General features: G+C 45.0%; 2 protein-coding genes across 2 annotated transcripts in view; one reads left to right on the top strand and one right to left on the bottom strand.

Moving 5' to 3' along the window:
- The window catches only part of DYNC2LI1 (dynein cytoplasmic 2 light intermediate chain 1), a 44947-nt gene extending 43121 nt beyond the window's left edge, over window positions 1-1826 (top strand). Inside the window, exon 14 of the mRNA XM_036073710.2 lies at window positions 1293-1826. The gene's annotated coding sequence lies outside the window, so the exon portion shown is untranslated. The remainder of the gene's footprint in view (window positions 1-1292) is intronic.
- Window positions 1209-26970, bottom strand: part of ABCG5 (ATP binding cassette subfamily G member 5) — a 43416-nt gene continuing 17654 nt past the window's right edge. The window contains 13 exon segments of the mRNA XM_036073711.2: window positions 1209-1438; window positions 2759-2871; window positions 6994-7179; window positions 11309-11447; window positions 12249-12454; window positions 12537-12750; window positions 13210-13339; window positions 13925-14064; window positions 15127-15259; window positions 19517-19615; window positions 19704-19840; window positions 25985-26106; window positions 26731-26878. Of these exon segments, the coding sequence (XP_035929604.1) occupies window positions 1245-1438; window positions 2759-2871; window positions 6994-7179; window positions 11309-11447; window positions 12249-12454; window positions 12537-12750; window positions 13210-13339; window positions 13925-14064; window positions 15127-15259; window positions 19517-19615; window positions 19704-19840; window positions 25985-26106; window positions 26731-26878 (1961 nt within the window). The 3' untranslated portion in view covers window positions 1209-1244.

Below are 26970 nucleotides of genomic sequence, written 5' to 3'. Positions count from 1 at the left end.
ATTTATCATTCTTTACAAGTTAGGTCACAGCAACTGAACAAGTTCATGTACTAAGATGTTCTCCCTCAGAGTTACCATGGTAACATTGAGACAGGGTCTTTTCAGACTTGTATGTGAATTACCTGAATATCAGTCAGAAAGATAATCAGTCATTTAGTATAGAACCCATTTTTAATCATCTATATACATCATCATTTCATCCCTAAAAATATGTAATACAAGTATCTCTATATTTATCAGCATTCTTTCTCTTTACGATTCAAGAACCTGAATTTTGTGTGTGTAACCTGGTTCTTCTTAGTGTAAATACTGTGTCAGCTGAACAGCTTTTCTGTATGGACTTAAATAACCCCTCCTCTCTAGCCTTAAAGATGTCATTTCTCAGTGCATACACTTTATCCAGTAACATTCACTTTTGATTTTATAAGTAAACTAAGTGAAAAATGGAAAAACAGCAAACTAATCTTTAAAGACATTACCTGAGGTCTGTCTGGTATGCTGTGATCTCAGTTCAGCCCATTACCGCAGGTTTTCATTTTTATCTCCCAAAAAATCACCAGGTGCTCTGTATCAGGGGTCTTCATCATCCAGCATCTGTCCAACATCCTTTCAGTGTGACTGGGTAACTCAGACCCTCATGTGGACATGTACACATAAATGTGGGTTTTTCAATGATAAAGCATTCCCACCCATCCCCCAATTTTGCAGGATGCTTTGCTTCACTCAAACCCACAACTCTTTTTTTGTTACTTACAGTCAATAACCACTCAGATTTTCTTTTTAACAAATCTTTTATCAAATGTAAGCATAATTTTGTAAGCATAATTTAAAAAAATTTTTTTTTATATTTAAGTAGTCTCTACACCCAATGTGGGGCTCGAACTCACAACCCTGAGATCAAGAGTCGCATGCTCCACCAACAGAGCCAGCCAGGTGCCCTGTAAACATTTTTTAACTGACCTATTTTTCTGTGTCTAGAACAAAGAAAACAGTCACACTAGTCTCCCATAAGTTTATGAATTATTACTATTTACATTTTTGGACCAGCTCACTCACAGTTTCCAAATAGCACATGTCCCTGCAAGTCGGAATATCATTCAAAGCCTGCATGGATCTGAGGGGCACAGATGGAGTTAAAAGACTTAAGATGTACTATCACGAAACATGTGGCTTTCTTATTTCAGACATTCAAAGTAGTCCTGCACATCTAGGGCTTAAGGTCATTTTAGCAGCAATGTTCTTTACTATCTGCTAATGAGATGATCCCTTATTTTAAAAACAACTATTCCTAGGATGACAAGAACTGGGATAAAGGCATACAAAGTCAGAAAGTTTGTTGTGAATCTGGATGTTGCACCCGGGCAGATTCTCTCAATGAACTGAATTCCTTGAGTGAAGGCGCACATTGGATTAGTTGTCACAGAACCATGTGAGCTGCCTGCAGGGAAAAGATGGACAGTATCAGATATGATGCTTCCCAGGTCCTGTCATCAAGTATTTACCAACTGCGCCCTGAGTACCCTTCATCATGAAAGATACAGGACATTTAAGAGACCCTGGAATTCATTTTTAGATGAGACAATAGTGAGTGTTCTGGATCCTGGCTTCATTTGAAGATGGAAATGGGTTTGTTTCGGGGTGCCTGGGTGGCTCAGTCATTAAGCGTCTGCCTTCAGCTCAGGTCATGATCCCAGGGTCCTGGGATGGAGTCCCACATCGGGCTCTCTGCTCAGCGGGAAGCCTGCTTCTCCCTCTCCCACTCCCCCTGCTTGTGTTCCTCTCTCGCTGTGTCTCTATCAAATAAATAAAATCTTAAAAAAAAAAAATGGGTTTCCATTTGGAGTATAAACTCATTACCATAGTACTGATAAAAATCATGATCACTTATGATCATCTAGTACTGAATATCCTAAGGTTACTGCTATTACCACCTAAAAATATTTAGAACTACTAAATTCTGCCCTGTTCTTGTTCTTTAGTTGCCTTTGTGAAGTGGCTTGGAATTTTCATGGCCAGAAGGACCTTGTTATACTCCCACTGCCTCTCATGGGATTGGGGAACAGACTTTTGCCAAAAGTGGCTTTACTCAGCTATATACTACATACATTTTTAGGGAACAAGAAGCCACTGCAACCTGCTTCAACCTGTTCTGTTCACTATGTACAGAAACTGATTCTAGGTGCCTGGGTGGCTCAGTCGGTTAAGCATCCGACTCTTGGTTTCAGCTCAGGTCTTTATCTCACGATCTTGGGGTTGAGCCCCGTGTATGGCTCTGCGCTCAGTCTGCTCTAGGTTCTCTCCTTCTGCCCACCCCCCACTCGCATGCAAGCATGCGCTCTCTCTCAAATAAATAAAATCTTAAAAGAAACTGATTCTACCCAGAGTATACTGGAACTAGAGTTTACCTTGGTGTACATTAGGTCTATCATTTTTCTTTAAAGATTTAAGTAATTTCTACCCCCAAACTTACAACCCCAAGATCAAGAGTTGCATGCTCTTCCCACTGAGCCAGCCAGGTGCCCCAGGTCTACTGTTTTCTAAAAACATCAGAGTGGTCGTAAGCTGTTAGCCTTTGACAGGTGACTAACTTGACTTTTATTTTAAAAATGAGAGAAACTGTTAGACTTTTATTTCAAAACAAGGTTTTAAATCTATTATAAAATACAGCTTTTACTTAAAAAATACATTTCCCTCAGGGAACTGCTTCCTCAGAGTAATATGTAAAAAAAAAAAAAAAATTCCAAAATAGAGTACTTACCACAAGTGAAATTCTGTCCATAGAACTCATTGACTATAAGAATCTCCGAACAATATTTTTGGAATGTAAAATAACTGAAGATTTTAAAAGGAATGGACAGGTCTTCTGTGTTTCTAAGAAAAAAGAGAGTGAGCTGGAATTCAGTAGGCCCTGGTAACAGCTCCTACCAGATGAAAAGAAAGGCAACTCTCATTTTATGTTTCCCATTTTGGATATAGTTTTTATCTCTCATTATAAAAATTGTGCTCACTGTGAAAAACAAACAGTACTGAGAAGTACAAAGATACACCACTGCCCAGAAATAACTATGGTTAACATTTTGGTGATACGTGTAACATGTATTGTGTTTATAAAATTTTACGTTAAGTGGAATCACACTCTTCATGCTCTTTTCTAACCTGCTTTTTTTCAACCAAACAAACATATGTGTCAGGCAGCCTTCCAACTCAGTAAGCATAGCACTCCATCATTTTTAATTATAGCTCGGTGGTCCATTATAGTAGAAATCTTAATTTAACAATCCCCTGATGATGGATTGGTGTCTGATTTTTTTTGATAAGCACCACTGATATAAACATGAAAGAAAACACACCTAACACATCACTTTAGAGGAGGATATTTGTGATTAAACAGAGATTTGAAGGAGCTAGTGTGTGAAGTGAGAATTAACTATGATACAAGGGGAGAGGACGGAGAGAGCAAGCAGGTTTTTGCTGTGAAAATGAACTCTGGGGCGCCTGGGTGGCTCAGTCGGTTAAGCGGCTGCCTTCGGCTCAGGTCATGGTCCTGGGGTCCTGGGATCGAGCCCCACGTCGGGCTCCCAGCTCCGCGGGAAGCCTGCTTCTCCCTCTCCGGCTGCCTGCTTGTGCTCTCTCTGTGTCAAATAAATAAATAAAATCTTAAAAAAAAAAAAAAAAAAAATGAACTCTGTCCCCTCTTCAGTCTTTTTGCTGACCTTATGGCCTCCTCTGTCCACTATATAACTTCTATAAATCAACAAATATGTATTAAATTCTTTCTATTTGTGAGGCACTAGTTCTAAGTGCTTGAGGAATTCAAAAGAAGTGTCCTACCCCTAGAGAACTCACAATGTAATTGGGGACATAGAATATATATCCTTAAGACTATAAAAATACACAGTGGTAAACGATTTGTGCCAAGTATAATAATCCAGCACCACATGTCCATGACATTCTTGTACTTAGTATTTATGGTTTTTACCTATTCCCATGTGACCCCCAAACCCCATGACTTTCAGTTATTGGCAATGTTCTAAGGCACAAAATTCAATCCGCCCACTGAGAGGCTGCTAATTGGAAAGGATAGGTAGGAACCTGGGGAAGAAGGAGGGAAGAGGAAGGACATTCTAGGAAGGAAGGACAGTATGAGCACAGGCATGTCAAGGACTGCATATGGGACTGAATGGGCCAGAAGGGCTGGAACAGAGGATCTGAAGCTGAGTTTGGAATGACAGCCAAGAACCTGCTGTTTTGGACCCTTGCAGTGGGTTGATGTTGAAAGACCATAAAATCAGTGTTCTAAGAAAATTAATGTGGCACCAGCAAGTAGAGGGACCATAATAAGGGCAGATTAGGAAAAGCAGAAAAGCAAAAGGGACACGGTGACAGCAGTAGTTCAAGTATAAGATGACAAAGGCCTGCTACAGGATGATGGCCACGAGAGGCTGGCTGCCTGGCTGGCCAGAAAGTTACCTCCTTGAGGTAGGAACCATGTGCCTTTATCTTGTAGTGCACCACACAGGGTGGAATACTGCACGTAGAGGCTCCACATGCATTTGTGGTTTGACAGCAAAGAAGAAACCCAAAGAAGATGGTGACTGTTCCAGTGTGAGGGCAGTCCCGGGAGAGAGAGCTGTCATTCATTCACTCGATTCAGCACACATTTTCTGCAAACCTATTTGGTTCAAGGCTGTGGGCCAGCCACTGAGAAGAACTGTAATGGCGAATGAGGCACAGCTACTGGCCTCCAGAGGCTGCCATCCTTTGAAAGGAAGGCTGCAACAGAAGCAGCCTATGACGGGCTTTCAGAGAGAGCTGAGCTAGCCAAGGGAACAGCAGGCAGGCTTCGTGCGGGTGGCAAAGGGACACAAACAGGTCTGTGAAAGACACGGGGGGACAATAAGGCTACGTCATAGAAATCCTGGGAGTATTTCAGAGTGGAAGGAACCATAGATCTAAATTTATTGACACGGGACTGTCCACATTATATCGTTAGATGCATACTTAACTCCTTCACAATAGTACAATCTCATTTTCATTAAAGATTACGTAAGAGGGGCGCCTGGGTGACTCAGTCGTTAAGTGGCTGCCTTCGGCTCAGGTCATGATCCCAGGATCCTGGGATCGAGCCCCGTATTGGGCTCCCTGCTCCACAGGAAGCCTGCTTCTCCTTCTCCCACTCCCCCTGCTTGTGTTCCCTCTCTCGCTGTGTGTCTGTCAAATAAATAAATAAAATCTTAAAAAAAAAAAAAAAGATTGAGTCTAGCAAGATACACAACAAAATTTAACTGAAGGTTGTGAGACTTCAGTAACTTTTACTTTCTTCCTTATACACTTCTGTATTGTGTACAGTTTCTCCCCCAAAGAACTTGCATTATTTTGTAAGTAAAAAGAACAAAGCTATTTCTGTTTGTGTTTAAAGGAGGAGGCAGCCAAAAATGCAAATGTTGCAGGCAGGCAGTCAGGAAAGGCGATGACTTGAGGGAAGAATGTGAACTTTATGACTGGGAGGTTGATGTGGCTGGCCCCTGAAGAGAAGAGTTTCAATTCAGTGATGGGAGTGGAATCCAGGTGAAGCCTGGATGTTGAGGTTTTGCAAAAAACCCAGGAGCCTTTGGTAATGCGGGCCACTGCCTCTTTTTTCAGAACAATGAATCCCCTTTTTCTACAAACCAAATATACAAAATAGTGCCAGGTAATGATTCAAACATTCAAGAGGAGATCCTGCCCAACGCTGGATCTGTACCTTGCTGGCTTGATTTGATCTGTGCATTTTTTATAGATGCTAACAATCACTTAAGCAACACAAATACAATGTAATAACGGCGTCATAAACATAGTCCTCCTTAACTGATCAAAACCAGCTCACTTTGCTTTATAATATTTCACCCTTATATAACTCACTACAGCTTATGAAGTGCTTTCCTGTTGATTATCTCATTTGCTTCTCCTGTTCCCTTGAGGCAGGTGGGGCTGAGATCACGAGCTCCATTTTATAAATGAGGAAACTAATTGAGATAGAAAAGTGATTTGCCTGTGGTCATGTGGCAGATAAGTGGTAGAGGAAGTCTCTGACTCTTGGGTCAGTCCTCTTTCCAGGGAGCTGCGTGCGGCCTGGGTCTTCACAGTGGCTTGACTATAGCAAAGTCAAGTCCAAGCTGAGTTTTCTTACCCGAACATGGATTGCTCTGAGAGTTAAATAATTAAATATATAAATATAATTACATATAGCGGATGCGCTGGAGCTTTTTTAAATCAAAGAACCAGCCACCTTCACATTTCCTCAGGGACCCATAGAGTACTTCTAGATCCCGCTCACATCACCTGCCTGCGACCACTGTCACCCTTCTAAAATTTTCCACCCTTTCAGCTACTGCTTTTTTAAAATATATGTATGTGTGTGTATATATATGTTTTTTCTTGCTTATAAAGTGCTTTATTATAAAAATTCACAAAACAAAGGAAAATACAAAGAAAAAATTAAAATCAATTATTACCCATAGATAATTACGGTTAACATTTAGTGTGTGTTGTCCTTCCAGTCCTGATATTTTCTTGGTCAGTCTTTTATCATGCGAGCTCTTATCTGACTGTTCTTACTTCCTAAAAAAAACTGGGAATTGAGAACCAGAATAGAGACACTCCACAGTGCCAGGGCAGGAATGAATTAAATGCATGCTATTTACCTTGTAATAATAGGCTGTTTTTCCAGAGGATGGATTGGTTTTCCTCCTCTTGTTACTACATGTGAATCATATGAATAACATGCCTAAATTGTCATTTCCTGATTTTCAGTGTGAAGACATTTTACTGAACAAATGGTTAACAGATCTAAATAATGATAAGCAAGCACTAGAAACACTCCAGACCATAAGGTAATACATACCTTTAGCCAGGATCACATAGCTCTCCTCTGCAATTTCTCTTTTAATTTGTTACCGAGTGATCATTAACCACAAATCATCAATGAAAATCCTTTGAATTGTCGTATCTTACCTTACTAATCCAGATCCCACAAGTATCCCAGCAATGCAGAGCAGAGCCACTATGCTGTTGACCACATTTGGGTTTTGGACCATACCAAGTAGCACAAGAGTTAGAAATTCACCAATTAAGTGGGGGGCCAAGACAGCAGCAGAGAAATATCCAAATCTGGCAACCTCAGGATATAAGCCCAGAGTCCTAGAAAAACATAAGGTCTTTAGTTTCCTTTCCAAGGATTATTTAAGAAAAATACCACACGTGCCTTCTATGAATAAGTCCATGGTGGTCAGTGGGTGGGAAGAGTTTGCAGGGTAAGCCCAACTCCCCTTTGAAAGGCCTTTTTGGAACAGAGCCAAACTTTGAGACCATTCATTAGCACAGATTGTTTCTGTTGGCTCCAATTTAGTGTGCCACCTTTTCGCTTTTACAGTTCCTTCAGTTCTCAGAGGAAAATATTAACGCTTGGGGCGCCTAGATGGCTCAGTCGTTAAGCGTCTGCCTTCGGCTCAGGTCATGATCCCAGGGTCCTGGGATCGAGCCCCGCATGGGCTCTCTGCTCGGCGGGAAGCCTGCTTCTCCCTCTCCCACTCCCCCTGCTTGTGTTCCCTCTCTCGCTGTCTCTCTGTCAAATAAATAAATAAAATCTTTAAAAAGAAAAAAGATTAAAAAAAAATATTAACGCTTGAACAGTGGTCACAACCGGGGCAATTAGTAGAGTGGTTGAACTCGCCAGGCTTCTCCATAAATAACCACGTTCTGCCTAGCTGGCACTGCCCCTACCCTAGCTAGCCTACTCCCCCAGTGCTAAGGGCTCACTCAGCCTGCTTCTCTGCTCCTCCATCCCCGTTATGTGGGGTTGCTGCCAGCGTGTAAACCCTTCACTGCCGCCATCCTCTGGTGAATTAGCCCTCCCAGGTCTGTTCCATTCCATTCTTGTCTTTTATTCTACCAGCCCCTTCCACTGATTTGATCTTCATTTTCTTGTAAACAGACCTCCCTACATCCATGCCCCTTAACTCTTATATTCCTTCCACTAAATACACTTCCCTGGTGATAGCATGTCCTCAACAACCGTTAGACATGGTTGCTCTTTCTTCCATTTGTAGAGTAAGGAAAAGGGAGCTGGCATGTCTTCTATGCAAAGCTCCTGACCACTCTCCAAGGCCATCTATCTTTCCTCTTATACAAATCATGAAGTTTGCTTGTACTATTAATTCTCTTTCCCAGTGCAATCCTTTGTGGCTTTTATAACATTCTCTCACCTTTGATGATTTTAGAGCATCTGGACCATGGTCAGCATTCCTGTCCACTATCATTATCCTCAAGGTCTTTTTAACCTTCCTGATCAGTCATCAACATCAGTGCCTCCTAATTAGGTAACCTGATCAGTTCCAGTGGTTCCACCCACCTAATCTTCATCATTCACCAAATCTTGAACTTAAATGTTACTCAGAACTCTTCCTCTTTCCCAAGATTTCAGATTCTGAAAGTGCTCTCTCTGATCATGGCGTCCCTCCTGTCTCCTATTTCCCCAAACCCCAAGCTGCCTCAGGTCCTTACCCCTTCTGCTATTCCTTGCTTTTACCAATCCCCACACCTTGGGAGCCCTGTTCTTTCACTTAAGTTCTCTCCCTGAAGGTGTGCTGAACAGAGCATATTACTGTACTAATCAGATCCACTCTGCCTCACCTGACTCCTAGGCCCCTAATTTTTTCTCATTGCTTATTGGGCTCCAATGGCATGTCCCTCATGTCTAATATATACCTCTACTTTAAATTACCCTCTCCCCAATGTCAAACTCTCTCCCCAGTGCTCAGTAGATGGATTCATTTCCCATTTTATGAATTTCTCACTATCTTTATCTTCCCTAACTTTTCATCTTCCATGTCTTGTGCTCATTCTCTCTCTCGCTCTCTCTTTTCCCCCTGTCTTTGCCAAGTGGATCCTACCTACTTGCTCCTTGATTTTATGTTATCCTGATTCACCTATCCCTACCCTGCACTACCCTGGAAACTTGATCTGTGAATTATTCTCTTTTGCTATAGTTTCATCAACTCTCAATCTAATGGTTTTTCCTGACGGTCTTATTTACCATATCCTAAAACATCCATTCCCTGAGCCTGAGAACCATGTGAGCCGTTGCCTTCTCGTCATCCTACCCTATACCGCCAAGCTTCTCAAGCAGCATCTGCTTCTTCCCTCTCCCTCCTTACTTGTTCCCTTGTGAATCTGACTTGCACCCCACCACTCTACTGAAGCTCCTTTTGGGAAGACTGCCAAAGACCTCCTAATCTGATGCCTCATCTCTGTGAAGCTCTGCAATATGAATGGATATACTAGACCTCCTTGAAATGCTCTCCTCCCCCAGCTTCTCTGATGCTGCCTGGTTCTGCTTCTCCTTCTCCCTGTCTGACCACCACCTCTGCTTCTGCCATTGGATCGCTTTCCTCTTCCCACCCTCCGAATGTGCCTCCTGAGGTTTACACTCAGACTGCTTCCTCCCCTTCCAGTACTCTCTCCTATAAAATCCATTCCCAGGCCTTTACCCTCTCACTCCTCTTTTTCTTTCTGCTGCAACCCACCACTCAAACCTCAGATTGACATGTCCAGTCGGGTGTCCTGTAGCATGCTAGATGCAACGTGTTCAAATCCATTCTCTTTCCTGGCAAACCTGATAATGATGTTGTCACCACCCCACTCCCTTAGGTGGAAAACTCAGGCATCATCCGTGACTTTACCACCAACAAATCCCCTCAGTTTCTGAGCCCATTCGATTCTACTTCCCCAGCATTTCAAAGCGATCCCCCCCTTTTGTTGCCACTGCTGCTCTCTCCGTTTGGGCCTCTGCCTTTCCCACAGACTGTTGCCAAGGCTCCTCACTAGGCTGTCCGCTGTCTCTGCCCTAACTCCAGTCTGCTGCCAAGGTGTGCCAGCCTCACCCTCCAGAGTCCAACACAGATGGGCCACTCCCTGGTTCAAAATCCCCTATGTCCCATTATCAAGTCCACTTCAGCCCCTTAGCCTGGCATTCCACACCTCCCCCACTGGAGGGGCCAGTCATATCCTTCACTACTGCTTCCAATCCTTCATTTCCACAGTACAACTGAACCTTTTCTCTGGAAAGGTCTTACGTGTTTTTGCTCCTGAACTTATGCCCTTGCTCCCTTTTCTATCCATTGGAATGATGCTCATCTCTCAAGTTGTTCTCTCAACCAAATGGGCTCTTGTTCTCCTTTGTAATTAACTGGGATAATGGATGTGAGATGGGGAAGATACTTACCCCATCTGTACTTCAGTTTGCTCCTTTACAAACAAGGATGATTATAGCACCACCTTTACAGGTGATGATTGCCATCGCCCTCAGTGGGGAGCCCACCCCCCTGCTTACTCGGAGTAAGTGGTTCTGCCTCTGTCACTCTCCAGAATGATACCAACTTCTAATCACCTACACCAAGACCTTCCCACTCTTCATCTGGGAGCTCAAACTTACTAGACCCTGGTTTGTCTTTTACTTATGTATTACTCAGTTCATAATAATTATTCATATCATGTGCCATGGGTCTGTATATTGGCTATGTCAGGAGCACCTGCTCATGAATCCCACAGCCTGAAGAAAGACAGCATCCCAAGCACTGCCTGAAGTTCTCTTTGGACGACAAGCTGGGCGCCACTGCACTACTAGAGTCACAGAATACCAGGTACTACCCCCATCTTAGGGGAAAGTCATGGGAATTAGGGAAGCTACTTCTCCCTATGGTGACAGATCATGCAGATAAGTACACGTTTTCGGATTTATATTTTTGAAAAGCTCTAAGAGACAAAAAGCAGCACTGTCTATACACCATCGCTCAAAACCTAAGAGCATCAGGGATGCTTCGTGGTGCCCCAGTGCCTCTTCCCGCAGCCCCTCTCCCATTGCTCAAGCCCCCTCACGCCAGCCCGACCGTGATGTCACAGGCGGGTTGCCGCTCCAGCTGACAGGAGCCCAGAAGCCATGCTCCATTGAGATTCGGCAGCTCCTTGCTGCCTCTGCACCTGGATCCCAACGACTTCAGGGCAATCTTCCCTGCCCAGACCCTGCAGAGTATGTGAGACATGCCAGTCCCTGGCACCATGTAGTCCTGCGGGTCTGCTCTCAGGTCCCATGTGGCCCCGGCTGGGTTCTTTTATTTGTCCGGAAGCACAGGACATGGTACTGGGCATTGATGGGCAAAGACAGACCTCCAGGGCCAAGAGGGAGTTGTTCACCCTGGAGCTCCCCTCCATCAGTCCCACTGGCCATCTGGAACTTGCCAGGAGGACTGAACACCTCTGAACACCCCCTTACCAGTAGCACACACTGCTGAATATCACGGTGGCAAGGACACTGAAGGGGAGCACGTGCAGCACGTGGGCCAGCAGCATCTGCCACTTCTGGTATAAGCCGTCTTGGCTCTCCTGGTCGCTGACAGCTCGCAGCACAGGAACCGGGCACAGAAGGCAGGTTTCAGAATAGCCGGTCACCACACAGCTAAGGGAAGGAGGGCTAGCCCAAACTGAACTTGGGTTCTGTCAGGGCTGGGTGGTGGGGACCAGCTGGGGCTCCCTAGTCATGGAAAGAGGGAACCTGCTATCCATAGAACTGTAAATACTTCCCACCACAGAACTCTTTATCTGAATTACAGTATGGTTGCAAAAGCTGTCAAAATTTATTTCCTTCTCTCTAAAGTCAGGGGAGCGTTGTCACAAATTAAAGAACACATGTGCAAAAGGGCCATGAATGATGTGAGGTAGTTTGTCCTCTTTTTGTGCAGGGTCTTGGCACAGAACATCAGGCAACTAGGGATTGCTTCTGGATTCTCACAGAGTTTGAAAATTAGGTGCTAGCTGTCCTAAAATTGGTTCCAAAAAGAATAGTGCAAAGTTGGCAGGTATCTGGGCCCCCAGGGGCTGCACATCCTAATGGCGAAGATAGGAATACCAAGAATGATCTTTTAAAAAACCCTTCCCAAACCCTGCCCCATCAGCAGCTCCTAACTCCAGGTTTCCCTGGATCCTTAGACCCTCAGGGAGATCTACTTGGTGAACTAATTCACACGAAGATGTTAGTAACTCAGTAGTTAACCCTTCCGCAGGGAGAGAATCTGGAGAAGGCCAAGTTTAGCTCAGCAAAGTACTCTTATAATGACGGAGTCTTGCAAGATGCCGGCTGGAGAAGGGAGATAATCAGGAAGAGAGGAAGTGCCCTCCCCGCCCCCGGGGTGCACCTCCTGGGCATGGGCACTCACACAGATTCACAGCGTTGAGCATGCCTGTGTATGGGGTGGCACCCACAAGCTGGTATAGGAGCCCCACGCGGTCCTGGACAGCACCCTTCAGCACATCGTTCTGGACCCGCAGAAGATAGAAGATGAGGAACAAACCCATGATCAGATTCTGAACGAGACGCATCATCACCGCCAGCTTATTTCTCATTAAGTTCCTCGTCACTCTCCTGAAAGCCAAACAACCCTGTTTTAATTCTTTTTCTTTTATTGGTGAATGTCTAACCACCTAAAACGGGGTGGAGCTCTTACCTCAAGAGAACACCCAGTTTAGAGAGAGCTCCAGGAGAATCTTTGGTTTTGAAAGGAACCATTGGTAATGTTTTCAGGTGTTTTGTTCTTTCAATATTCTCCAAGGTTTTGCGATAAATTGCTGATTCTTTGTAGGCAGATTCAATCATCTGAACTCTCTTGTAGGTTTCTATTTCCCGTTCTTTGCTTTGGGTATCCACTGATATCAGGTCCACTAATTTTTTTTCCCAAAAGAAATGACCCATGTGTTTTTAAATGCATATATATGCACAATGGCTAATAATATGTTTCATCATTGATTCAGGAGTACTAGCTAATGCCTCATCCCATCAGAATAACACCTGGTGATCATGCCCACCTATAAAATCAGAATATTTTAAAGCTACCAGCAAGGCCTTGAGAATTCAACTGGGGCTGTCTGGGAGGATTTAGAAACTCAGCTGATTTTTCTCTGACAAAGTGGACATGCAGCAATTTAAGAGAGGTCCCCCACCTCATTCTGATAGGTCATCTATGGCAAGTTAACTGACCCGGCCAAATTAACTCCTTAAAGAGTGAAATCACCAAAACAAAAGCAAGAATAAAATCCACTAGTGCTGTTGACATCTAGGCAGAAATCTGAGATGATAAAATTGAATGAACATTCATGATGGGAAATGTGGAAAAAAAATACTATAAATGTCAAAAGGGTTTGAATGTTCGGGACAAGGGTAACTACAGCCACTGAAGAAATCAAGCATTTCCGCTGGTGTTCCACAGAAAACCAGCTCTCCGTAGCTCAGAATGGCAATTTCATCAAAGAGCTGATGAGAAAATCGATGGCATTAGTGTGTATCAGGTCACCATATCCTCTGGAGAATAAATTTCCAAGCAGTCAGTCCCTGTTGATCCCAGCCATGCATCAGGATTCTTACTGTGGCCACTGGAGACACACAGAGCATGTCCCTATTTTTCTTAGCCTGCGTTGCCAGTGTGCATCGTGCTGCATCTGGCCTGGGCCCAGCATCACATCTGGAGTGGAAAAGAACTCCTGGACCTGGCCGGTGGTCCTAGGTTTGATCAAGGACCAGCCATGCTCCTGAGTGAATGACCTTGGACTAGATGTTTATTTAATCTCAGATCCTTGACTCAATTTTGCATCATTTCTAAGTCTCCCTCTTTTCTGTAAAGTGACAATACTGATACCCACCTCATAGGATTGTCGTGTGGACTAAATGAACTAGTGCATAGAAAGTATTTGGTACATGGCAGGTGCCCTTCCCATATCAGGACCTATTGGCCCCAAGGGCCCTGGTTGACAAGTACTAATCTCTACCTCACGATCCCCAGCTCAACACATACATCTACCCACCCTTGATGAGTTAAGCAGGAACAAGATTCCCCCTCACCTAGAAGAGCTCGGAGCGTGGCTGGTGGATGGTGACAATCACAATGCGGTCCCTGTGAGCCAGCTCTGCCAGGAGGACAACGATCTGATTTGCTGTCATGCAGTCCAGGCCTGTAGTAGGCTCATCAAACAGCATGACCTCTGCAGGCAAGGAAGGGTCGGGTTTCTGAGTCACTGACAAGACTGGGCTATGGACTCTAAACTCAGAATTTTGAACAGTTCCTTATGGAGACGTCCTACCCCATCCCATCTTACCCTATCCAAACAGTGCACCGTGAGAAGTACCTGCATGTAAACTGGCTTTCAGCCGGAGCCCAAGGGAAGGAGCCTGACCTCAGAGGACCCACCTCCCAGCTCCAGAGCACATCTTGGCCTTAATCCTTGAGGGGAGAGGGCTGCAACAAGATACTATGGACTGTTTGGACTCTGCCCAGAGGACCATGACAAAGAACAAGGGCTGGCGAGTGGGCACCAAGTTGTTTTCAAAAGGCTGAGAAGAGGCTGGTTAAAAAGACATAACCTCACTTCACGTGGAGCATTTTCCAACACTAACAGGGTCTTTGCACGGCAAAAAACTCTGCCCCATAAAACAGTCTGAGCTGGGATAGGCATTTAGATTCTTTAGAGGGTTCAACTGTGGTTATTTCTACCCAGAAGGTGAGAAGGGCTCTTAAGACCATCTCTCTTCTTTGCCTTCTAGTGACCAACCACCATCTGAAGAGCAGGCAGTCGTAGTGTGCCCCAGTGGGGAATCCAGGTGCAGCACGTCCTTTTCCAGGTGCTTGTAAGAGCTGAGATTTCCCCAGTGGTGGGGAGAACGACCAAACCCAGCAGGAGAGGCAGGTGACTGGCTACCCCATCTTGATAGCTCCTCCCTCCAAAATACACACTTTTTTGTGTATCATTCAAAGTCCTGCTTTAATTCCTGCCATTTCTTAAAGTTCTAGGCACACCAAAACTCATTGGCTTTCCATAGCCCCCACAATGCAGTGTTTCCAAGTCCAAGAGCTGTTTTGTACTTGGAGAGAATAGCATCAGGAACTATGTAGTATTTCCAAAGAAACTGGGTCCCCAGTTTGAAAAACCTCAGTAATGTCAGTTCCACACAAACCCCTTTCCAAATGGAGACTGTAAAAAAAAAGGACAGAAAATGTCTGCAGACACATGGAAGATGCCCAGGTAGCAGTTCTGGGACCCACTTACTGGGATCCTGGAGGAGCTGGGCTGCGATGGAGACCCAGCGCCGCTCGCCACTGGAAATCCCCCCAAGGTTGTAGCTGCCAATCAGTCGATCTGCCACGTGGCTCAGACTCAGCTCCACCATGACTGTGTCCACCTGTAGGAGACACAAAGTCCAGGAAGGCTGGTCACTGCTGGATTGCTGCTCCAATTCATGGAGTGCAGATGGCATGGGAGAGGCAGCATGCTTCCCTTGAGTGCTCAGGCCACTTTCAGACTCACCATACCCTAGGGAGAACATGCCTATTACGATAAAACCCAATTTGGTCTAAGTCATAATATAATACATGTGTCAGGTTAAAATAAATAACTGTTTTTCAAAAGTCTCTAGAGCAGCAAAAACTATATTTGTTTCAGGGAAATTCACCAGGACAATGGAGAGGTCATTGGACTCCTATTTTCAGATGCTGCATTAAGTCCAGCATACAGAAAAAGCCCCTTAAGGCATAGGTACAATACAGGTTTTTTTTTAAGTGTTTGGTTTTTGAAATTTTATTATAAGTGTTTTATATGTAAAAAAAAAAAAAAAAAGTCCAATTTGGTTTGAACGAATCTTGGCTACCCTTAGGTAACCCAAATAAGTCCTGGAGTCCCGTGTGGTCCAATCTCAGTGTGATTTTGCATCAAATATAATCCAGCTACCAAAAGTAATTAAAAACAATGCCAGTCTTTATTTGACTCTCTGAAAACTTTCCAGGGGGCCCAGTTTATAACCTGCAGCCACACTTAATGTCCTGTCCCCCACTTCTCCTCACTTTATTTATCTTAGACTCTGCCACTCCCTGAAACCATCTCCTTACTCCTCCTCCTCCTCCCTCAACTCCCCTACAACAGTAACAACTAGAAAAGTTCTTTACTGACTTTCTAATCAAGAAAGTTGGCCTTTCCCTTCCCCTCCTTTCCTTCCTCAGCTTAGCCTATCTCCAGAGACCTTTTCAAAAATCTCTCCTTCTGGCCCTGCCTTGCTGATTACCCTTATCTGCATAGGGCCCTGAGGAAAGGCGCTAGAAACAGACTGAAAATACTTATATATATGGTAATGAGTTTCGTTCCCATATACCTCTAATGAGATTGTGTTACTTTTATAATGAAAAAAGAAACAAAACACTGCATTAAAAAATAACAACAAATAGGCTGAAGTAAAAGAGGGGATATCTGTGGAACAAAGTTCCAGTGGAGCCAGGGGGTGGGATCAGCAGCATGGGTGAAGGTTTGACTAAAAGAAGGAACACATCTGAAATAGATCCAAAGGAGTAACAAGGTTAAAAATGTATAAATAAACCAGTATGATTTATTCTGGAAAAAAGAGGGTTCTCCTTTTGCCATCAGAATAGAAGGATTCTGGAATTGAGTTTTGCTTGACATGGCCAGGTTAAGGTGCCCACCAGCCAGGGCAGATACCTGCGCATCCCTTTCATCTGCTCTGCAACAGCAAGAAAGGAATAAAGCTTGCCCCTCCAGGCTCAGAAGGGATGGACAGAGAAGACATGTATTTAACCTGTTTCAATGTCCCATGCTCTTTCCCAAAGCCTCTCCCATGTTTAGCAAACACTATTGGGATTGCAATTCACAGTGTCTTAGAAGGAACCCTTGGGATCCTTGGGATGCACTGGGATCATCAACCTCTATGCTGTATGTTCTCAGATAAACTGACTCATTCCTCACATCAACTCCAGGAGAGATACATTATTAAACAGATCCTCAGAGACGTGCATAACTTGCCCAAGGTCACACTATTAGCAAGTGGCAGAGATGGGACTGAGAGAACTGTCTGGGTTCTCTCAAGTGGTCCATGAAGCTCAAGGATTAGCCAACAGTCCAGCAGACACAGCCTGCCCACGTCAAGCACAGCTTTATGTTCAGGTTCTTCAGAGGAGAGATCTGCTGTGCTCTGTCCTCTATTATCACCACCACCTCCCTCTCACTAAATTACTTTGTCAGGATTTTACACCCTGTGGACTGGATTTGCTCAGAAAGTACTTTCAAGCAGAGAGAACTTTTGCAGGACTTTTAGGGACTGCCAGTGCCAGAGGAACATTTACCAGAGGGAAAATTTTTTTTAAGTTTTATTTATTTGACAGAGAGAGCACAAGCAGGGGGAGCGGCAGAGGGAGAGGGAGAAGCAGGGTCCCTGCTTAGCAGGGAGCCCGATGTGGGACTCGATCCCAGGACCCCAGAATCATGACCTGAGCCAAAGGCAGGCGCTTAATGGACTGAGCCACCCAGACGCCTCCAGGGGGAAAATTTTTGCCATCAATCGATTTCAAGGCATCCATGAATTTTCTGAATATTTATGCAAACATGTGCATTTTGTGGGGAAGAGCTCGGTGGCTTTCTTAGGTTCATTCTCTCAGTGGGATATGTGATATAAGTGGATCACCAACTCAGAAAAATCTGTTTATGACTGCATTTCTGCCACCCAAATACCAATAGGATCTTCTCCTGCCCTTTTTAGAGACAGAAATACTAAAGCAAGCAGAGAGAGTCTGCAGATGGACTCCTCTGTCACTCACCATCAGGGCTACCGAGTCGTGTGAACATGCCTGTGCTCGGTGTGGGCTGAACTTGACCTCCATCTTCTCTCATCACAATGGGGCTCGGGAGATCCCCGGAGCCCAGGGAGTCATGATGGTGCTAGAGGGCCTGGGTTCACATTCCAGCTCTGCCCTTCCCAACTGTCTGGTCTTAATCTTGTGTGTCAGAAGATAATGCCTCCCACATAGGGATGCTGCCAAGGATGCGGCGAACTACTGTGTGTGAACAAAGCCTGGCTGATGCCGGCCGGCTATGAGAGTTCAGAGTACAGGCACACCCTGTTTCACTGCGCTTCACAGCGCATTTTCTACAAACTGATGGTCCGTGGCAACCCCGTGTCAAGCAAGTCTACTCGCACCATTTTCCCAGCAGCATTGGCTCACTTCATGTCTGTGTCAGTAAAGTATTTTTAAATTAAGATAAGTATATTGGTTTTTTTTTAGACATAATGCTAAAAGACTGGCTATTAGTGTAAACGTAACTTTATGCACTGGAAAACGAAAAAACTCACCTGACTCTCTTTATTTTGGTACTTGCTTTATTGCAGTGGCCTGAGCCACACCTGTAGTCTCTCCGAGGTGTGCCTGTGTAACCCAGTTGCAGAGTAAGGGCCTTGCAGTGCCCTCTGAGCACTCTAAGGCAACCTCCAGGAAGGAAAGAGCGCTGGGCACCACTGTGAGGCTGATGGTCCTTCTTGAGGGCCACGCTCCGTGCTAAGACTCCTCTGGAGTAAAAGCTATCCTCAGCACTGTCTAGGACTCTCAAACAGAAGAATGACCTTTACTCACCTGGACATTATTATCAAACAAATCTTCTGGTACTTGGGACACAGCTTAGACCTAATTTCACTCTCCAAGCCCTGTCTGAAAGTCCAATGCCAGGGACAGACTGAGCGAGTCCCTGGTGACAGACTCAGCAATGCTTGATAAAAATGGTGTACCCTCAGCTGATATGGAGGATTTCCTTGAAGCCTCAATGGCATTAAAGAAGGCCAGCCCTGGAGCCTGAGCTGCGTGCCCAGGTGGAACCTCACTGTGGCTTTGCTGAAGCCTCTGAGGCAGATGTTGCCCATCTCTGGCAACTGGTCTGGGGGCTCTGAGGGCCTATTTCCCAGGGAACTGTACCTGCTTTGTAGGTGGCACATCTATGTATCCTTAGTTCCCTGTTTCCAGTCCAGACAGAAATGAGGCAACATTTCCAGGTAAGGTCCCCATGGGCTTACCTATGACTACTTCCAAATTAGATACATTTAAAGGAATAGATTGAAACCTCGAAAGAGTAGACAAGTCAGTAATTCCTTCCTTCATTAACTTAATCTAGTTTGGATGAGGCACATTCAAAATGCCTCAAAGAAAGTTGAGAGAAGTCTCAACAGGGCAAAGTACAGTGAGGAAAACAACCATTTTTATTCAAAAACAGTCCCTAAACGAGCGCCATCCAGTAGAAATATAATGTAAGCCACATTTTAGAAACAAGTTTAATTAATTTTAACATATTTAACCCAGTGCAGCCAAAACACTACTATTTCAACCTGTAACCAATATTTTAAAAATTAGTAAGATACTTCACATTCTGTGTTTTCAGACTAAGTTTCTAAAATTCCGCATTTCCCATTCATAGCACATCTCAGTTAGGCCTGGCCACGTGTCGAGTGCTCAAAGCCACAGGTGACCAGTGGCTGCCGTACTGGACAGCACAGGTCTAGACTAAAGGGATGAGGAATGAAGGGGGAATGGGCAAGCGGAGGGAAGGGAGGTGCGAAGCCCCCGCCGGGCGGCCCCCTGAGGAACAGGGCCGCAGGAGGCCCGCAGCTACCCACCTTCCTCTGGAAGACGCCCTGGGAGCTGTGGCGCCCAGCCAGCAGTGCCGCGAAGCGCAGTGTCTCGCGCACAGTCAGGTTGCTCAGCAGTGTGTCGCTCTGTGGGAGAAGGAGGCGGGAGGCATCAGCGTGACCGGGCCGAGACCAGGCTGCGGGCGGCTGGGGCGGGGGCCCGGGAAGTGCCCACCTGCTGGACATAGGAGAAGCAGTCCTGGAACTGCTCCCTGCGCAGTGGCCGGCCGTTCACAACCACCTCCCCGAGGAAGGTCCCCGTGCGCCGCAGCCTCCCGGACATGGCATCCAGCAGTGTGGTTTTCCCCGAGCCTGTGAGACAAGAAAACAAGGCCCGAGAGGACTCCTTCCATGAGGCATTGCTGGGCTGTCCCCAGACCCTCGGTGTACCCTTGGTCTAGCACCGACTTGCTCTCTCCATAGCGCCCTGGGTCAGACTCTCACGGTACCAATGAGTCTTTCCAGCTTGTCTCCTGAGTCATAGAGGGACAAGCCATTTCTTTCACCCCAGTCAGGACTGGAGGGGCTTTGTCTGCCTGTTTATGGGCTTTTACAGCTGTTTTGAGTTGAAAAAGAAAATACAGGATCAGAATAAAAAGAAAACCTAGGCAGTTTGGATCTAGGACATCTGAATTTCTTTCTGAACCCCCCCCCACCCACCCAGGGGTCATCTGGTGGTTCCTCAAAGTAGGGGACACTACCTAGAGCCTTGATACGAAGTGTGATCTGAAGACCAGCAACATTACCTGAGCACTTGCTAGAAATGCAGAATATCTCAGGCCCTGGCCCCCTGAATCACATTCTGCTACCAAGATCCCTAGGTAATTCCCATGCATATCAGAGTCTGAGAAGCACTAGCCTCGCAAGTCCTTTAGTTTTTGTTTTTTTTTTTTAAGATTTTATTTATTTATTTGAGAGAGAGAGAGAGAGAGAGCGCGCACATGAGAGGGGGAGGGTCAGAGGGAGAAGCAGACTCCCTGCTGAGCAGGGAGCCCGATGCGGGACTCGATCCCAGGACTCTAGGATCATGACCTGAGCCGAAGGCAGTCGCTTAACCAACTGAGCCACCCAGGCGCCCCTCGCAAGTCCTTTAGTAAAATCAAGTTGGCCTCAGCCTGCACTGAGAGCCTTGGGCATGACCCAGCTGGTTGTTGCTAAGAGCTTTTCCCTGGTTTGGTTTTTCTCTGGTTAGAAGTTAGGTGATACCATTAGGATAAAGCACCAGCCAGCCCCTTCTGCTCATAGTGGACATAAACCTACATGAGCCCAGAGAGTCAATGGAGACAGGAACCAGCATCACCAGGCTCCTAAGAAGTTAGATTAACAGAGGAAATAGGCAGAAGGTTCTGAACTGTCTGAAAAGATAGCAAGAGAATTCTACCAAGGATATGATGACTTGTGCAAAACCAAAGAGAAGATCTTTTGGTCAAGTATTATAAAGAAACTGCCTGTTGCCATGAGGGGTACAAAGATGAATAAGCCAAGCTCCTATAGCAGTTGTCTTATCATCTAACCCATGGCTGACCAAGCTCAGAGTTAGCTCTGGCATCTTCAATAGAGGTCAGGGTGGGAAGGGAGGAGAGGGACTGTAAAGAAACGAAATGGGGGGGCGGGGAATGAAAGGTGACATCATTTGAGTTGTCTTTCAAAACATGTTCTGAAATTTCCCAGTCATGATCCTAGGCCTTTTACATGGTTCTAACCTTGCCTTCTGTCTCTGGGATCCAATCTCCACTCTGACAAAAGCTACAAATATCCTGGAGCCTGGATCGCATCACAACATCAAAACTGACCTCCCTGAAGTCATCAAGGTTGCTTCCTTGTTGCCGTATCTGGTGGGCACCTTCCTGTGTGCTGACCTCTCAGTGGCATTTATACTATTGCTTGCCTTTCTCTGTAAATCTCTGTCCCCTGGCTTTGATGCTACTTCATCCTCTTGGTTTAATCCTGCTCGTCTGGCTGCTCCTTCCCAGCCTCCTCTGGGTGACATTCAGGGTTCTCTCTTGGGCCTTCTGCTTCTCATGTGACACGTTCTCACTGAGCAACAGCGAGCACCAACCTGCTAGCCAGCATGCAAGGGAGCCACCCTGGAAGATTTTCTAGCCCTGCTCAAGCCTTCAGATGACTGCAGCCCAGCAGACTTCGGACTACAACCTCATGAGAACCCCCGACAGAACTACCCAACAAAGTCACTTCCAAATTTCTGACTCATAGAAACCCTGAGAGAGAATAATAATTTTTATTGTTTTAAGCCACTTAGTTCTGGGATACTTTTTACATAGAAATGGATGGCTGAGGGCGCCTGGGTGGCTCAGTCGGTCAAGTGTCCGACTCTTGATTTCAGCTCAGGTCATGATCTCACGGTTGTGAGATCAAGCTGTGCGTCGGGCTCATGATCAGCGCAGAGTCTGCTTGTCCCTCTTCTTCTGCTCCTCTGCCCCTCTCCACCATGCGCCCTCTCTCGCGCTCTAAAATCTTAAAAAAAAAAAAAAAGAAATGGATGGCTGATACAGTTTCTTTTTGTAAGATATTTCAAGTATCCATTAACTCATTAATGAAAGGACTAGCAGAGTAAAAAAGTTCATTCAAAAAAAGAATACAAGGAAAAAAGGGACACAAGAAACTAATATGTATAATCAGTGGAAAATAAAAGGTCAGAATAAGATGCAAAATTAGACATAAAAATAGTTAAAGCCCTAGAACATGACACCAAAGATACAGGTAACAAGAGAAAAAATAGACAAATTGAAAGTTTTAAAATTTTGTGCCTCAAAAGAAACTATCCCCAGGGATGCCTGGCTGGCTCAGTTGGAGGAGCGTGTGACTCCTGATCTTGGGGTCATGAGTTTGAGCCCCACACTGGGTGTAGAGATTACTTAAATAAACTTTTTTAAAAAAGACACTATCCCCAGTGTAAAAAGGCAACCCACAGGATGCGGAAATATTTGCAAATCACATATCTGATAACGGATTAATATCCAGAATATATAGCGAGCTTCTAAAATTCAACAACAAAAAACCAATGAACTCAATTCAAGATTGGGCAAAGGACTTAAACATTTCTCCAAAGAAGATATATGAATAGCCAATAAGCACATAAATCACCATCACTAAGCCTTAGGGAACTGCAAATTAAAACTGGAATGAGGGTGCCTGGGTGGCTCAGTTGGTTAAGCGTCTGCCTTCGGCTCAGTTCATGATTCCAGGGTCCTGGGATGGAGCCCTACATCGGGCTCCCTGCTCATAGCAGGGAGTCTGCTTCGCCCTCTGCCCACCCCTCTCATGCGTGTGTACTCTCTTTCTCAAATATAAATAACATCTTTAAAAAAAGAGAGAGATAAAACTCCAATGAGATAATACCTTGCACCCTTTAGGATTGCTACTATCAAAAAATTGGAAAGTAACAAGTGGCGAGGATGTGGAGAAATTGGAATCCTTGTGCACTATGGGTGGGAATATAAAATGGTATAGCCACTGTGAAAAACAGTACAGGGGTTCCTCAAAAACTTAAAAACAGAATTACCATATGACCTAGCAATTTCACTTCTTCGTAAATACCCTAAAGAATTGAAAACAAGGTTTCAAACAGATATTTGTCCACCCATCTTCATTTCATTATTCACAATAGCTAAAATGTGGAAGCAACTCAGGTGTCCATTAATGGGTGAATAGATAAGCAAATATGGTATATATATCCAATGGAATATCATTCAGCTTTAAAAGGGAAAGTGTGACACAGGCTACAACATGGATGAAACTTGAGGACGTTATGGTAAGTGAAATAAGCCAGCCACAAAAAAGACAAATAAAATATGATTCCACTTATGTGAGGTAGTTAGAGTAGTCAAAATCATAGAGACAGAAAGTATAATGGTGGGGCTGGGGGCAAGGGGATTGGGGCGTTATTGCTTAATCAGTGTAGAGTTTCAGTTTTACAAGATGAAGAGCTAGGGGGATGGATGGTGGAGAGGGTTGTACAACAACGTGAATGTATTTATTACTACTGAACTGTACACTTAAAAATGGTTAAGATGGTAAGTTTGATGTGTATTTTACTGCAATAAAAAAAGAAAAAAGAAAACAAAAGGTTAATGCCCTACCGGGCAATAAAACCATGACCTTTGGGGTTATCTTCCCTAAAAGGACAGAAATTTTAACTAAATAGGCCTCTGCAAGGGAGAAAGCAGCCCAGAGTCTAGGTCCCAATTGACAGCAAATATTGAGTTAAATATAGTTACTCTCCCCTGGAGTGTTGGGTGACCCTAGGCAGACTTGCATTATACCATTTTGTCATGAGACTTTAAACATCTAAGTCTTCTTTTGCCTCAGTGATAACGATTTCAGAAACAGTCCTGTGTTAGATGAAGTCATCGTTTTGTGAAACACTAGCAGTAATTCATAGAATTGATTTGTTTACTCAGTGATTCAACAAATATTTACTAAGTACCTACTATGTGGCCGGCCCTGTTCTAGCTGTTGAGACTACAGCAGGAAAAAAAAAAAACACAGATAAAGCTCCCACCCCCGGGGAACTTGCAGTCTACTGTGAATCCATGGTCAGTATATAAAATGAGAGATGTTGTCATAAAGCCATGATTAGGTATCATCAGAAACCAGCCCATGAGCTCCCAGATCAAGGCCTCCCGCCCACTGTCCTGAGATGTGCATGAAGCGTGACACTGGCTTGTGGGACACCTTTCTGAGATGAGTTCATTCTTTATTGTGTGCAATATAACCACCCTAATCCTACAGAAGGCAGGCAACAAACAACAAGTTATAGGAAGAACTCAGCTTTTCCTCTTCTTAAAGAAAAATATAATTATCAAAAGGAAAATTAGAATGGCCCTGGATATTAGAAATGGTTTGGGGCACCTGGGTGGCTCAGTCGGTTAAATGTCCAACTTGTGGTTTTGGCTCAGGTCACGATCTCAGGGTCATGAGACTGAAGCCCATGTTGGGCTCTAAGCTCAGAGGGAAGTCTGCTTGAGAGTCTCTCCTTCTGCCCCTCCCCCACCAAATAAAATCTTAAAAAAAAAAAAATGGTTAAAGATTGGAAATAGGAACAGACAGGAAATCTCAGCAAAATATAACAGTTTTAGTCAATGAATTCCTTCTCATTTAATCTTAATGCTACTATTGTTACCCAGTTTTCACCTGCTGTAGCAGGGGAATGGCTATGGATTTCAACTCCCCAGATCAAACGAGGCTGTCCGTGCTTGACTTTTGTCACAGACTTGCGTTACCCGTTGCTATTCAAGAGAGTAACGCAAGCGTGTAGTGCCCATAAATGTCAACAATGTCAGTGCAAGCAAGGACTCAACCAGGACGCTCCTCTGAAGCCAATCTGTCAGAATCTTTCATCCTTAAATTGTGTAAGATAACCTAGTGTAGTGGACCTTGTGGTGTCCACACAGAGCCCCTCGTCAGACTCAATGCACCTATCCTCCAGCTGCCAAGGACTCACAGCTGCGGTCCCCACGGGGTATTGCCCTCAGACATAAGAGGCTGCCTCTCTGGAGGCTAGACCTTCCCAGGACAATGACTGGCTGATGCAGGGACACAAAGACAAACCGTGATTCAGCCTCAAGTGTAGATATCCCAGGAAAGAGGAGGAGAAGGTGGGAAATGGGCACACAGACAGCCTCAGTGGAGTCTGCAATACTTAATACCTTAAAAACAAAAGGATCTGAAGCAAATATGGTATAATGTTAAGATTTGACAAAGCCTTACAGGGTATGTTAACTAAGTTGAATTTTTTTTTTTTAAAGATTTTTTATTTATTTGAGAGAGAGTGAGCAAGAGAGAGAGCGAGCACAAGCGGGGTGAGGGGCAGAGGGAGAAGCAGGCTCTCTGCTGAGCAGGGAGCCCGATGCAGGGCTCAATCCCAGGACCCTGGGATCATGACCCAAGCTGAAGGCAGACTCTTAACTGACCGAGCCACCCAGGCACCCCTAAGTTGAATTTAAATTAAAAAATTTGTCAAAAGATTTGATAAAACCAGATATTAATATGTAAATATTCTTAATATTATTTGCTATTCTTGCCTATTTGAAATACATAATTTTTTTTAATAATGAATATGGGACTAAATGAGCATGCACCCTTGTGCTTACTTAATTCCTTGTCCTGCCTCTTGGCAGGGTACAGATCAGGGGAATTGTGTTTACTGAGCAACCCTACATGCCAGGCACCATGCTCAGTACTTTCCATACTTTGAAATAGGAATTAACTGACACGTTAGGCAGGACTTTCTTCTTTTCTAAGGATCTCTCTGAAGGCTTCACATTAGTACCAGATTCCATTCAGTACGACATGTCATTCGATTTCATTCTAGCATCAAACTTGTAGCTTTCTTGCTGTAACTTAAACCTATTTCCTCAATGTTCAAAGCAAGCCAAAGCCTTTTCTGAATGCTCATTGAGAATGTAAATTTAAAGTACTCCTTCCCAAGCTTACCTGAGCTCCCTAAGATGCACATGATCTGCCCGCTCTCGATGTACAAGGAGACATCTTTGAGGATCTGCCTGTCCCACTGCTGCCGGCAAAATGTGAAGTCCCACCAGGGCCCAGCTTGGTGGCTTTAAAGGAAAGGGAGTGCGGTGTTCCAGAAGGGACCAGACCCTTGTCCCCCAGCACTGATCCCAGTTGTCTCTGGACAGGTTCCTAAATATGCTTGAGGCTCAGTGTCCTTCTCTGTAGACACTGGCAGGTAGTGACGGAGAAAGATCATCTCTGTAAAGCCCCCGCCCAGGAGCTGCTCTGAATGCCAGCTCTCTTTGGTTGTGTGGGAGATAAACAGGACACTGTTTATTCCTTCAGTTGATCCTGCATTCCTTCACCAGGCTTCATTACACTTTGTGTTGCCCCAAGCCCTCTCCATCCCCATGGTGCAGGCTGTACGCAAGGGGGACACAACAGGAAGGGATTAAGGGGCACAAAGCAGAGCACAGCTACCTATCATAGCTTCCAGGTCTTCCCATGGGCAAAAGGGGGGCCATTCGCCACTGCTCCTCATCTACCACTGGCAGCCCTTCCCCTCTCCTCTCTCCACCTTGATCCACTAAGGAGGGAGCCCAAAGCCTCCACATATGGCCCTCATTAGCAAGGAAAGCCAGCAGAGACCCACTCACCTCGGATCATGACCACAACTCAAACAAAGCCCAGCTCCAAGTTCCCAGTAGGCAAAAGAGGTATGGCCTTACCTGATACTGTAGGAGACATGGAGAATGCCCAGGCTGTGTCGAGGCTTTGAAGCAGCTGCAGGAACCTCCTCTGGGGAGCTCTGGGGGCCTCTGTTTACTTGGATCCCCAAGGACCCCACAGGGGTCAAAGATGGGAATTCACTCATGGCTAAGAGACAGCAGACACAGGCGAATTTGGGGTGCTGGACTCTCCCTGGAGGGGCCTCAGGAGAGGAGCCAGCAGCACACTCCCCCGCGGGC

This window comes from Halichoerus grypus, chromosome 10 (genome assembly GCF_964656455.1).
Source record: "Halichoerus grypus chromosome 10, mHalGry1.hap1.1, whole genome shotgun sequence".
In the NCBI taxonomy this organism is placed as follows: Eukaryota; Metazoa; Chordata; class Mammalia; order Carnivora; family Phocidae; genus Halichoerus; species Halichoerus grypus.
This window is presented reverse-complemented; position numbering and strand designations above follow the sequence as displayed.